Below are 15,232 nucleotides of genomic sequence, written 5' to 3' on the forward strand. Positions count from 1 at the left end.
TGCTTCAACTCTGCATGCTTAAGCTTGCATACGTAGCTGCTGTTGTCATGGACGCTGTTTCTCTGTTATGCTACTCATAAATTTATATTGCTGGTTTTATTTATAAATTTTGTTGTTGTTGTTGTTGTTGGTTTTGTGTCACCTGCTGCCGCGCTCTTAGCCGCGCTTCAGCAGCTGTAAAGTGGCGTTGATTGCCGCTTATAAATGGTAATAAAACTAGGCAACACGCTTATTTGTCTGTCAATCGCTTAACAGACAACAACTTTTACTATCGCGCTTCATATTTGTACTTTGTTTTTTTTATTTTCTTTCGCTTTTGGCCGGTGTAAATTGACAAAGTTGGCAATTGTGTTTTGCCGCGCGTTATTGACACCGCCAACTTAGAGCGCGTACGAGTATATTAGAGAAGAAGTATACGCCACGGTTAACCGCAAAAGCGCGTAAACAAAATTGAAAAAGAAAAGAAAACCAAAACCAGAAACAGAAACAGAAAAAGAAACAGAAACCACAATTAAATATTTGTATTTTGAAATCTATGAATTCACTGAGAAAACCGCAATATACGCTGTCAAGTGAAAAATTGTTTAAAAATACTGTGAAAAAAGTGAACCAATTAAGAGTTCTCAAATTACGAAGACTATTGTTTCTACATATTACTTATTATGATATAATTGAAAACGATTATTTAATTACAAATGGGAAAAGGTAATAATTGCTGAGTGTGCATAAATATTGTGTAAGAAATTAGTAAATAAACTAAATGCGGAATAAGGAAGATATAAACTGCGCAAAGGTGTATAAGAAATTTTAAATAATTTAATTAATTTATAAGTCTGTGCTTTAATTGCGCTTAGCTAGAAAAAGCAAAAAAATTAACAAGCATTGAAACTGACTAAGAATTCAGCTATTAATAATAATAATAGCTCACGATCACGATCTTCAATTTTATCAACATATTAATAGTGTTATAGAATTTATAGCAAGAAAAATTTAGAATTCCGAAGTTACTTAAATAATAAATAAATTTATTAAAAACTCAATTAAAAAAAATTCTCTACAAATAACAAATCACTTTTATTTTGTTCAAGACTCACAGCAGAATATTCACAAAAATTCACCAAAAATTTCAACACAAAGAGAATTAAAAGTAGTAAAAGAATTAATGTTTTTAAAAATTTTTATTCAAATTGCTTATTTCGTATTTTTAAGACTTGACTTTGAATTTTAGTAAGGAAGAACATCTGAGAGCGAGTTAAAGAAATATTGAAAAAACAGCACTCCGTAAAAAATTTCAAATACTGGGCTCGAATCGTAACATCCGTTCACGGATCGAAAACCATACGAAAGAAAATTATGTGATATGTCAGTCTTCTTATAAGCTGAATGGGATAAAGAGTACGTTCACGTACATATATGTCGTAATCCAAAAAATGTGTTTTTACGTGACGATTAATGCGATATCGTATGTGACGATTCGAGCACAGTTTTTTCATTTTGATGATGACGATATGTACTCTGTATTTTGACGACATTAAAGGTTTAGAGCAAGAAAATAGACTATAAATTCCAAACAAACTGATTTATAACCTTATTACCGAAAATTAATAAACTTTTTTTTCTTAATATCATACTCAAGCCAAAAAATTAAAAAAAAATTTAAATTTGTTATAATATATATACACGACAATTTGTAAACATGTGTTTAAAAAATTTACAAACTTGAAATATTGCATATTTTTACAACAGCGAACACATTCATTACGTTAAAAATTCATGGCTTCTTCATTGGAAAAGTTTGAAGTTATAATTCGGGACCGCAATGGTTATGATCTTTATAACAAAAATCATAATTTAACCATTAAAACTGCCTTTCTATTTTTCCAATCAAATTAAATCGTTATTTTATGATTTTTATTTTCTCGATCAAGAATAATCTTTATTTTTATAGATATTTTATTGTTTCGGCAAATTTTTGATTTCTATTTTTTCGGTTATATGTATGTATATGTATATGACCGTTAGATCTTAAGATATGTAAATCGGTCATAAATACGTAGCATCCAAACTCATCCTCAAAAATTGTCAAAAAAAAATAAATAAAAATTCTAATTTAACGGTCATTGTTGATCGAAAATATAAAAATAAGAAAATAACGATTTTGCAAGTATCCAAAAAATATCTTCATATTTAACATACGAAATTTCTATTTAATTTTTTTCATTTCATTTCATTTTATTAATATGAAAACTTAGTAAACAAATTCAAAACAATTACAAAATGTTGTGCATTGAAAGAGACAATCGTTTTTCACACAAAAGGGCGATCCAAACAATTGATAACTCAAAATCTCGCAGGTGTTGAAAAAGAAATAAAAATTTTTATTTCAAAGCTAAAAAAATCATTTCAAAAATCATCACAAAACAAAGGTTAATGTTTCAAATTTAGTTAATTTTTAATTTCCTTGAAAATATACATTTTGCTCTCATCTGCCTATAAACTATGTATCTAATTACTTTAAACAAGCAAATCTTGTATATATGAATATGTACATATGTATTTATATTAGGGCGGGTCATTTTTTTTTTTACTATGCGCGTACAGTGAAAATTTTCCCGTTTTCTTCGAACCCTATTCTCGCAATTTGGCAAGCTCCAAATTGATTTTAGACCCATGGTTTCTTCGGCAAATTTGCTTAGAATTACACGTAGAATCCTTCTGTGCTATACATGCATAGTCGAAAAAATCTCCCATACAAATTGACCCGCCCTAATTTATATCCATAGACTTTTCGGAAGTTGCTTTAACGATTTTGATAAAATTTTGTATTCAAAAAATGTTTTTTTGCATTTTAATGTTATCTATCGCGTAAGGTTGCCACCTACAGAAGTATAATAATATAATAAATGGTTGTAATTATGAGTAGGGTTGCCCCCTATTTTTTATTGTAAGAAATATATTTAAATGATTAGATAAATATATCGATTGACATAAAGAGGGTAAGCACTGAGACCAGCAGGTCCAATGTGCCCTCAGCTTATCACAGCACTGAATCTAGCCACAGGGACTCTATGCATCATAGAATAGCTCCCGGGGCAGGGTTACATGTACTCTTTTCTTGACCATATACTATGTACATATGTCCTAACCACCTCTGCCTTCTTAGAAAAACGGCCTCGCTCTCCGGGAGAAGTTGCAATTGTTTCTCTTTAATTTAGTGTATTAGATTTAAAAAATAAAATTTTTAAACTTATTTCCAAAACCTTTTTACTGAGTTCTGAGGTACTAAGCAGGTTAAAATATTCTTGCATCGAAAATAGGGGTATTCATCTACACCTCGTAAACTTACATTATTTTGTATGGAAAACCGGTTTATTTACGAGATTTACGCGTTTACGAGGCATTTAAGCGTTTAAATACCCATAATATTTTTGTTTCTTATTTTCTTTTTTTTTCACTGAATACTGGGTAAGCTAAAATATTTACGAATCAATACAATTTTTTCTACATAATTTTTTCAAAGTATGTAATTATAAATTAAAGCTGTCTAAATAACGATAATTTTATATCCAAGTCTTGATCTTTTATTAAATTTTAAAACCCTTAAGTTCGGTGACTCGCAGAAATGTCAGCTTTCAAATCGCCATACTCTGCTTTTATAAAATTCTCTCTAAATTAATGAAAGTGTTATCTGCATTTTGGCAAGTCTTTATACATACTGATTTAGTTATTTTTTGCAAAATATTTTACAATTGTTATTTAAAATCAAATACTATGAATGCAACTAACTTGGCTATAGACATAGGTACTTTGGTGATTTTTAATATTTTTTACTCTATAGACCATATCTACGCCCCGTGTCATAATTATAAGTGCCCAACATATTGAAAAGTTTTAACATACTGTTTTTTGTTATTTATTTTTTATAGAAATTTTGTTATTCTTAAAAAAAACCCCCCATATAAATCCAAGTTTCAAACTTTTTGCACTATTGAAAAAATCCACAAACTTTCTTAAGATTCTCAATATTTTTAATTAGATTTCTTAGAAAGCTTTGAATATGTAGTTTTGTAGCCCATTAAATTTTAGTATAGAATTACATTTTGAAGTAGCTAGTAGCTCATTTTTTCCGAATAAAAAAATCGTCAAACTTACTTTGTATGTAAGAAAATGCACACCAAAAGCATACAAAAAAATACAAAAAATCAACGATAATTCCTAGCTCTTTTAAACTTACATTTTATTATATAAAAATTAAATGGTCTATAAAGCTGCATACTCAGAATCTTACTAAAAAATCTATCTGGCGCACTCATAATTATGACACGGGGTGTATGAGTTAACTGAACAAAAAAACTGGATCTTAATTTTGTGGTAAAAATATGCAGATGTATATGCGAAAGACGGTACGAAAATAAATATTTTAATGAGCCTCTTCGAAACAAAATGAATAAAGAAAACTAAAATTTAAAAAAATAACAAGAAGATATTAAAAACACAAATATTTTAGAGTAAACAAAATTGCATGTGAATATTTGTCACATTTGGCATTTCTGTGCGATATTATGTGTCCAATGGCAAGTGCTTAAGCACCATGCAATTGCAGACAACAAAAGCTAATAAAAACACTTAAAATAACAATAGGGAGCGGACGTGAAATAACCAAGCCGCGAGCAGCAGCAGCAGCAGCAGTAACGGCGCNACTAAAAAATCTATCTGGCGCACTCATAATTATGACACGGGGTGTATGAGTTAACTGAACAAAAAAACTGGGTCTTAATTTTGTGGTAAAAATATGCAGATGTATATGCGAAAGACGGTACGAAAATAAATATTTTCATGAGCCTCTTCGAAACAAAATGAATAAAGAAAACTAAAATTTAAAAAAATAACAAGAAGATATTAAAAACACAAATATTTTAGAGTAAACAAAATTGCATGTGAATATTTGTCACATTTGGCATTTCTGTGCGATATTATGTGTCCAATGGCAAGTGCTTAAGCACCATGCAATTGCAGACAACAAAAGCTAATAAAAACACTTAAAATAACAATAGGGAGCGGACGTGAAATAACCAAGCTGCGAGCAGCAGCACCAGCAGCAGCAGCAGTAACGGCGGCCGGAGAAATGGGCAATAAAGAAATGCTCTTTTATTTCATTTTTACCAACGCCTCTCTTTCGAAATGCCCAACTGGCTAATTATAAAAAAGCACTTAAACGACAATTGGCACTTAAAATAATTTCAGAGAAATCAATTATTTATTAGCAATTTAAGGTAAAAAGCTTGGCAGCCGGCCACGTGCCATAAAGGGTGTGAACTTTGCGCTGGTAAATGTGAAGTCATTGCAGGCAACAAAGAGTAATTAACGGTGAAGAAGCAGCAAGAGAAGTTACAAAGTTACATATAAAATGCACAAAAGATGTGACTGCAAAAGTGTGGCTTCGTTTCGAACACGCAACCCAATTAAATAATTAAAAATTAAAAAAAGAAAACATTAAAAAATTTTTTATTTTATTTTAATAAAAATTCAATAACTACATTTACATCCACCTTTAAACGCTGAGAAATTTTTNACACGCAACCCAATTAAATAATTAAAAATTAAAAAAAGAAAACATTAAAATATTTTTTTTTTTATTTTAATAAAAATTCAATAACTACATTTACATCCACCTTTAAACGCTGAGAAATTTTGCAATCATTATTTAATACAAAAACTTTGTTTCACAATCATTGACAATGCTACATAAATAACTACATTAAATATTTATTTACATGCATAAATGTTATTTGCTTGTTATTTGTTTGCGCATGAGAATTATGGCAGTTGCCTTCGATTCTTCTTCTTCTACTACTACAACTACTTCGATTATAGTCAAATGGGAACTAAATCGTTTCTACCTTTTTCTACGCTTGGCCTCAATTGCGGCCAACGGCCATTTACGTACATTGCAGTGCTAAAAAATTTTGTAATTAAATCTATAAAAATAAACTATGCCCAATAATTGTTTATTTAAATAAATTGTTGTAGTTAGCCGCATTGGCACTGCGACAAGAATTTTTGCGATTTCAAAGTCAACTCACCCACGCCATTAGGGACCACCGCAAAGTGATTTATTTTTGTCCGCTAACTGCTGGCGTATGTAAAAACAAATAATGTTTAGTGTTGCTGTTTCAAGCACAAAGGCACGCAATTTTTGTTAGTAATGTATGTACATATGCAATTTTTTGTGTGTAGTCAAATTTGCGCAGCGTCAACAAACTGGCTAATTGATTTTGGCGAGTTTAGCTATGACAAAAATGCAAGTAAACAAAGGAATGTGTGAATAGCTGAGAACGTTTTACACTAATGTGTAAACAGTTTAACAAATTTTATGTTAGATTGGATGTGATAAGCTGCTTTTTGGAATTTCACTCGGGATACGGAGTACTCAGAGTCAGACCAAGCGTAAGTTTATACTTTTTTCTGGCTTCTAATGATCTCCTACTTTGTAACCGCTGCTATTTTTCTACGCATCACTGCTTACTGTATGCTTATTCACTTACCCTTTCACTCATCACACTTATGCAGATAAGCACCTGTGGGCTCTGCTAAAAGGGCGGAAGGGCTTGCCTCAGTCGCATACGAATAAATTTGTGTAGAGTATGACCGGTTTTGCGGGTTAGTAACATAGATTTACTAATGAGAGTTGTAAACAGGAACATTAATAAAACAACCTTGGGATATGTATACATACATACATATGTTTGTATGTACATAAATTCATAAGCGTATGCATGCAAAAAGGGCTAGAAATTTTCGCTGCGCAATGCCTTTAGTGATTTTTTTTTGCAGGGTTAATAAATTAACTCAAAATTTTTTATTTTTTTTATTTAGGAAAACACCTGTAATATTAATAAGATTTTACAGTTTAAAGCTCTACGCAAAAGATATATTCTGATACTAACCATTCTAGTTAAAAGCGGACATTTTTATGTGGTACAAACGCCTTTTCTAGGAAAAATTTTGAAAAGCTTATTATCTACTTTTCTTTTCAAAGCTTTAAAGCTGTGATGGGCACTGTCTTGCCCGCGGGCAAAGCTCTTTTAAGCTTTCTATAAATTTTGTTAGTCGCGTGCAAACTAAAACCTTTCTCTATCCAGCGCTGCTTTAAAGCTTTGTGGTTACAAACTTTTTTTAGACTAATCTTTTAAGATTTTCTTAATAAAGCTTTTATTAGACAACAAAACTTCAAAAATTAAATATGTATTTTTAAACATTTTATATTTTCCGTAAACTATTTACTTGATAAAAACTGCACAAAAGCTCAAAAAAGTTCAAAAAAGCTTAGTTTACTTACATAGTACTGAAAAGTATTTAAATATGTATGAAAGCGCCGAAGTAGAGACCCTATTTACATTCGAACTCGTTTTAGAGTCAGAAAAGCTTCAGTATTCTGAGTTGTAACCCACATTATGAACTCAAAAACGAGTTAGAAAAGAGCATTTTGCCCTTCTTAGTAGGAAACGCCAATATGAGTCCAAGTTAGGAGTCATATTAGAGTCTGAAATATGGCGCTTCTGGGTCTTATAATAAGTTTTTACTTCTGAACTTTGCTACTTTTATTCATCTCAGAATTTATGACACCAACAGATTCCGAAATGAGTCAGTCTGGTTGACTGGTCTCAGAACCATATTTACGACGAAAGAAAGACTCATTTTAGACTTATAAATTCTAGCACTCAGAAAATTCTTTAAAGTGGAATTTAAAAAAAGGCAGTTTAGAGTACCTTGCCATTTCTTCAGAGCCTTTTCAAGCTTTCGATACAACTTGTATGATAATGCTTATGGTGAAAGCTGACGACGTCCATTGCTGCTCTCAGCTGCTATGAAATTTGCCAAAGCATTAAAAAATCTTTTCTTGGGAGTTGCTCTAGATCAGCGCACGGTCAAAAATTTGGGTTTAATTTTTAAACCGCGCTGGGACTACTGCCTTTTTTAAACTTTTATAGTCTACTTTTTAAACCAGTCAATAGTTTTACGCAATTTTTAATATATTCTGGTTTAAATTTTAGCCCAAAAAGTTCGTGGTTTAAAAATCAAACCAAAATGTTTTAATTCTAGTTTCTAGGTTTCATATATAGAAAATTTGGTTTAAAATCTAAACCGAAATAGAATATGTTGCACAGCGAATTGTGGTGTTGATTCAAACTCAACATATGAAAGCACATTTACATGCGTGGCTGTAGCTGAGTGTGCAAAGATGCTTGATACAATTGGTTGCTACCAAGGCTGTCCGGGTTCAATCCCAACCAGACGGAGCATGAAATTTAAGATTGTTTTTTTTTTTATTCTTAATTATGAAAATGTTTGGGTTTAACATTTAAACCGAATTGTTTAAATTCTAAACCCAACATATGTGCTCTCTTTTTTTTAAACTTGGAAGGTTTGTATTTGAAACTGAATTTAGTTTGGTCATATATGTAGTCCAAAAAGTTTAAAATTAAAACCGAAATTTTTAACCGTGCGGTGAACAGAGAGAACTTTGCTTCTGTACACGCCCAATAACATCAACAAAAAGCCGCGACTGATTTAAAATGAGCTCAAAAAGCTAAATGTTTTATTATTTCCTATTCGCATATATTTCTTCTCTCGCATTCCACAAAAATGTTCTTAAAAGGGTGAAAGCTCTATTTGAGCGTATTGAAAAATATTTGCATAAAAGCTTCAAAGGCTGTTTTATAAAAGGCTTTAAATTTATGTGGAGCTGGAAATCTTGAATTCTAGTGGTTGATTTTATGAAAATTTGCAAATTTTAGGGAGCTTTTACTTATTTTTAATTTTTTAGCATGTTCCATTCTGAGCGTGCAGAGCTTTTTTTTTGCTTCGTATGAAAGTTATACATATACACCAGCGGTGAGCAGAGAGAGCTTTTTCTGTGCACGCGCCTATACAAAATGTATAGGAAGCTTAAAAGAGCTTTGCCCGCGGGCAAGGCAGTGCCCATCCGTGATATAAACGCACACCGGAGAAGCTCGTTCTGTTTATCACTTGTATGAATAAGTGATGATCACAAAGAGCTTTTATTCTGTGCGAAATCTACAAAAAGCTTTAAAAGGCCTTTTCTGAATATGTTTTGGTTGACGGGTATAGATATATTTTTCTTCTTTTTGATGGTCCTTGATATAAATTTTTCGATTCCGATATATCTTTAATGCTCTTATAGTTCCAAGCTTATAAACTTTATATTTATACTCTTAAGACCTAGAATTTTTTGTTTGAAAGCTTCAAAATTCTCTATATTTTTTACATTATGCATTNACTTTATATTTATACTCTTAAGACCTAGAATTTTTTGTTTGAAAGCTTCACAATTCTCTATATTTTTTACATTATGCGAACGAAGAGCTTTTATATAGTACCCATCTATATGTACATATATATTTCATTTCATTTACATATTAAGTGCATCGAAAACTTAAAAAAGCTTGACATGCGTCCAATAAAGTGGGCATATATGTTTGTAAATATTTCCTTTTTCCCTTCTCCTATCTATTAACAGCCTTACTCATAAAGAATTAAGTAGCTTTACAAAAGGTTTATTAATCGAAAAATTTATAAAAACGTCAATTTATAAAGCTCTTCAAACCTACTTATGAATTAGGCCATAAGGACTCACATCTTTTACGACTATTGCGTTTTTGAATATTCTAAACATTCCAAAAGCTTTAGATAAAAATGCTGCAAAAATAGATTGAGGCAAAGCTCCAAAAAGCTTCAAAGTTTTGGTTATATTTTGTTTAATGTTTGAGTCTTTAAACCTCACATAAAAGCTCGGAAAGTCTCAAATATGTATGTGTATTACATAAAAACTCACTAACTGCCAAAAGCTCAAAAAACATAAACCTTTAAACCCTTTCGCTTCACATTTCAAGCTTGCTTAGCCAACATTTTTGATTTTTCGAATTAGTGCAACCAGCAGCAAACAACATACCACTTCTAAGCTTCCTCAGAACATGTATTCCAAGAAGTTCATGCTGCACAATCACGCTCGAATCATGGTAAATGCCTGATAAAAAAAATTATTTAAAAAACAATAAATTTAAGCTAATTATTATCTTCACACTTTCGCATAAATAGTAACTACACATTTGCATATTTTCGCGCAAGATTAATAAACACGAAATCAGGATGAATTTCTATGATAATATTTTTTTGTGTTTTTTTTTTGTGTAATATTTGCTTTTTTGCATCGTTTATTTTTTCTCTAATTGCAGTCAAATCAACGCTCTATTTGCTTGTTTATCTTGTTTGATTTGTTTAGCTATTTCTTGTTTTACATTCTTCTATTTGCAATGCCAACTTCTTTGTTTTCTCGGCGGCAATGTGTTGGCCGTATGAGCTAATAGGCGAATTAACCCTATGACTAACTGGAAATATGTATTTACATAGATGATAGATTTTCATGGCCTTACAAAAGATTACAACTCTTAGCTGAACGCTTTGTATAATAAATCGTATTTGCGCCACACTGACTAATGGAAATGTTTTCATTGGCTTTAATGCCATCGACTCGCACTCAGCAAAAATATATCTACACTTTCTTATCTGAGGGCCATGGCAAGAGCCAAACGCCGAGAATTTGCAGTCGTAAACTAATTAAATCAACATTTAGTATTTACAAGCCGTAAAAGCCACAAAACCCTGGTATAATAAAATGCGCTTGAGACTTATTGTGAATTGAACAATAATACTTAAGAACACAAATTAAGTGTGTTTACATACCTAAACGTCTAAGTAAAGTATGAAGAATTGTTAAGGTATACCAGCTATTTTCGACAGATGACACTAGGCAGCCCAAACAGGTGAAGTTTATGTTAAGTGTTAAATTTATTTCCTAAGAAATGGGACACATAAAAACATGTGTCTGTGTGCGAATAAACAACCGTAGTCTTTGCATACTTCACCTCTGATAGTTTTCTAATCTGTTTTTTAATTAAAATTAGTATTTTTTATTGAACTGTCGAACGTTTTCGCAAATTTAGGAAGTGAAGTCATAAATTTCAATTTGTATTACAACCTATCAGCAGCCGCGTCACCAGCAATAGTAAGTCTTAATGTAAATAAAATATCCATAAATTGTTGCTTATCATATTTTTATTTTGGTTTATTGTTTTAGACTTTACTCTGCTTCGAATTAATGCTATAACTGCGAAACTATAAAAAGCATCGATTTTTGATCAAATTTAAAAAAATACAATGCAAAAATGTTTTATATTAGTGGATAATGTTCCTGTTCGTATTCAAGACATTTATGTACTATATATAAAAAGAAAAATTATGATTTAAATGTATCGTACATCTTGAAAATTTACGTAAATTCTTAAATTTGCCGCAAAAATGCGTACAATATCCAAAAATTACGAAAACCTCCGAAAGTTTCCGAGAATTAAAGAAATCTGAAAAGGTTTGTGAAAATCTCGATAAGTAAAATAAAGATCTTATGAAAATTTTGGAAAAAAAATCTGAGAAAATCTGAAACAAACCGCAAAATCTCGAGTACATAAAAATGAAAAACAAAGGTCGCTCTAGCATTATTTTCTACCAAAAACAAAAACAATCTGATACCGTAAATTCTAAAAAAAAAAAAACGTCCAAAAGAAAGAGTAAGAAGTCCAAAAAAAAATTGTTTAGAAAATCTCGAAAAATCTTGATTTTTATGGTTTGAGAATTTTTTTTTTGTTTATTGTTAATTTTAATTGAAACGCAAAAATTCTCAGGTTTACGTAAAGCTTTTCTTACTTCTGGTCGATTTGTCTCCATCTGCAGGCACTATCAGAAATGCAGCTATAACTTTCACGTTTGAGACCAGCTTTTCTAGAGTCTGGTATCATTTTCCTTACCCGGATGTTGCTCTGAATTTTTCCATTTTCTACACAAATCACCGACCTACGTCACTAAGACTGCCTTCAGTCTATATTGGCGCGATATTCGCTTTCGTTTTCCTCGTTTAGCCTCAGGAGCAAGACGAGTTCTAAAATAAAAAAAAGTTCCTTTCGCTTAAGACTGTTATTCCTAAAAAATGATTGCTGTCCGTCCGCGTCCGTGGCATTTTCACCCAGTGGGCCCCTCTACTTGTCCCAAATTAGCTATTGTGAATTTGAATTCAGATGGAGATAAGTAACCACTGGGATCGACCTTCCATCTGCTTTGAAGAAGTTGCTTGAACATTCGAAACTTTTGACACTACACTGTATGCCGTGCTGTGGTTACTTACTTAAGTGCATCTGCTGGAGCCTGATGTGTCTTCAAATGACGAGTATGACAGCACGATGATCCCGTGGGCTGTTTATCAAAAGCTCATCAAACGTTGCAAGGTCTCAAACAAAACCGAGGTAGGTACACATAGACTCAGCGAAATCCATATCTAGTCGGATGGTAAAGAGCGTTAGCTACTCTCTCGACCACCACGTCAAAAATATTTACCTATATTTAAATCTATAATAGTATAAAGCCTGGTAACACTCTGAACGAGCTTTGCTTAGTCAGCATTTTTCAGATCTTCTATTAGTCTAAAAACTCTTAAACCTAATCCTACCATAAAACAGCCAGATGGCACTTTCAACAAAGGTGAACAGTCTAGCTGCTATTAGGCGAAGTCGAAGAATTTAACTCCGTTATTTCTAAGAATTTTCAAAACAACTTGCCATAGAATAAACAGATTTTCCAAGTAAATACACCGCTTACTTAATAATCGGCTAAAGCCGCAAGAAAAGTAGCAAATGTTCTAGCTTAAATGGCATTAAAAGGTGCATACATATGTACATAGACAATTTGGAATTGAAATATTTGTCGGCATTGCTGACACATTGAAATTCCCACAATCAATCATGGCATGAATCAATACGAAATTAGTTATTTATTAACTACGAGTATCTCTTGCCAAACAGTTGGCATTGCAATACAAAGTTCACACTAATTGTTAAAGACTATTTATTGACCAGCTAATTGGCGGTGGTTTGATCTATTAAAGTGTAATAGAAAAAAAAATAATAATTATGTTTTATGCAGGCAGGAAATTTTATTTAAGAATTTATATGATTAACGAGGAAAAGAGAAACAGTTTATAGAATTCAAAGTATTAGCTACTTTGGCGTGCATATCAAATCACTTCTTTGCGGTATTTGACTTTCGTTCATAATTTAAGAAAGATTTATGAATAAATCACTCATACGCCCTGTCCTAAGAGAATATTTGCACAAATGTAAATAAATTTGTTGCCGGCATAGTAGGATCGATATTCATAATGGGATTGAGGGGGAAAAAGATTTCAGCTTTTCATTAGGATGCTTTTTTTTGTAAATACAGAACTCTGTAGAAAACTTATGAATTTTTTTAACCTCATGGCGACTAGAAAAAGTATGTGTAAACACTAAAATCTCGTATATATGCAAAATTGTACCACTTTATGTATCTTCAATATATCATAGTAGGACATAGGATTTGTTTAAATTTTTCAGTAACCTTTTTTCGATTAAAGAAAATTCGTTCCCTTTGTATTGATTATTTAACAACATTTTTTTTTCATTGCCTTAGGACTTTTGTTTACAAATTTTAAAAGCATTTTTTATTATTGTTTTTTATATTCACTTTTTATATTTTCTTGAGTTTTCAAGAATAAGATTACTTATTCCAGTTTATTTCATTTGTTTTGTACCGTTCTTTTTACTTCCTGTTATTTTTCAAAGTTTCAATGATTTTTCCCTCTTTTCACTTCCGCTCGTTTATTGCTAGAATCATAATTAATTTTCTATTAGTTTTTTACACACGTTTGCTTATTTTTCTAATATTCTATTTTGCAAAAAAGGAATTTCGCCGTTGTAATTTTTTCGCTTAATTTTTTCAAAATTTCAACTAAAGTAATTTTTCGCTTCATCCGCTTTTTAAATTGTCACTTAGAATTGTACTGAAGAATAATAAACGTTCTTAATACCTTTAGGAAGGAGATAAATTATAAATTTAACATTGAGAGTAAAATTTTTCTCCAAAAACATCATAATACAACCTTAAAAATTTAATTGCGGTTTTTATTGCACTCTTTAATATATATATGCATATATACATATATGTTCAGAAAATACATATACATATGTATGTAACTGGGCCAAAAGTACAATGTCGTGGACTTGAAAATCGAACAAATAAAATATTACTCATACGCCCCGACCTAAGCGACTCGTCGCAACTTAACGTAAAATAATGGTTCAAGAAAAAAACTTTTCAAATCAAAGCTATATTTTGTGGTCACCTAAATAAATCTAATTTTAATGAGCTGCAGTACTCATAAATACGTAGAAGCACTGTAATCACTTAATGCCAAACATGCGAAATTTAATAAATATGCTACATATCAAACACATTCTTCATATATCTCACTATCAAAATTTATCACTTGCTATTAGCCAAAATTCAACATTATCGCTTGGAATTACGTTGAGTGACAGAAATTCAATTGTTATCGTTTGATTTATAAGTTTTATAAAAATTTGTTTGAAGCGTGAGAGTACGAACAGTATCAAAGCAGACAATTGAAAGCACCCAAACTAATTGATTAGCTGCAAAAATCTGTAGGCATTAACTTTTACCAAAAAAAAAATATTGCGAAAAATCATATTAAAATATTTGCTCTAGCACATTTAGTGTTTTTTGTTGTAACTTTTTGATGGATGATGGCACAGCATACTTGCAATTTTTATGATTAATTGCAAAAAGGCATTATGTATACATACATACATATAAGTATACTTATACAAATGCAAATTTGTCAGCACTAATTTAGTTGTCCGCAATAAATTAGCCCAACTGACGCATATGTAACCATTGTACATCCACATTTGCCAACTGCTTTATCTTTGACAGCGCATATGGGATGGCAGTTTATGCACATATATACATATCAAAAGATAGATATGAATTTCTATATACATATGTACATATAGAAATATATTTGCTGTACTCATATGCCAATTTAGATTGTGATTGAGTAGCACCAAGGTACAAATTGATTTTTGCATCACATATTTAAACTATCTTGATTTATATACAAGTATGTATGTATGTATATTTGTATATGTGTATAACTATTAACTATTGTTTTACTAGCTATCTTCCATTTTCAGTTTTATTTTTTTAATTTTCTACGCCAGTGATAAGAATGCCTAAATTGTTGTGGTCACTCAAAATAATGTCTGAT

At 31.1% G+C, this 15,232-nt stretch overlaps 1 protein-coding gene across 1 annotated transcript in view; it reads left to right on the forward strand.

Moving 5' to 3' along the window:
* The first annotated feature begins 260 nt into the window (after window positions 1-260).
* LOC108369388 (sodium/potassium/calcium exchanger 4) overlaps window positions 261-15,232 on the forward strand; it is a 29,993-nt gene continuing 15,021 nt past the window's right edge. Inside the window, exon 1 of the mRNA XM_017624487.1 lies at window positions 261-705. Coding sequence (XP_017479976.1) covers window positions 696-705 — 10 coding nt within the window. The 5' untranslated portion in view covers window positions 261-695. The remainder of the gene's footprint in view (window positions 706-15,232) is intronic.

This window comes from Rhagoletis zephyria, unplaced genomic scaffold, assembly GCF_001687245.7.
Source record: "Rhagoletis zephyria isolate East Lansing unplaced genomic scaffold, Rhagoletis_zephyria_1.1 Rzeph_scaffold_03641, whole genome shotgun sequence".
NCBI classification, from domain to species: domain Eukaryota; kingdom Metazoa; phylum Arthropoda; class Insecta; order Diptera; family Tephritidae; genus Rhagoletis; species Rhagoletis zephyria.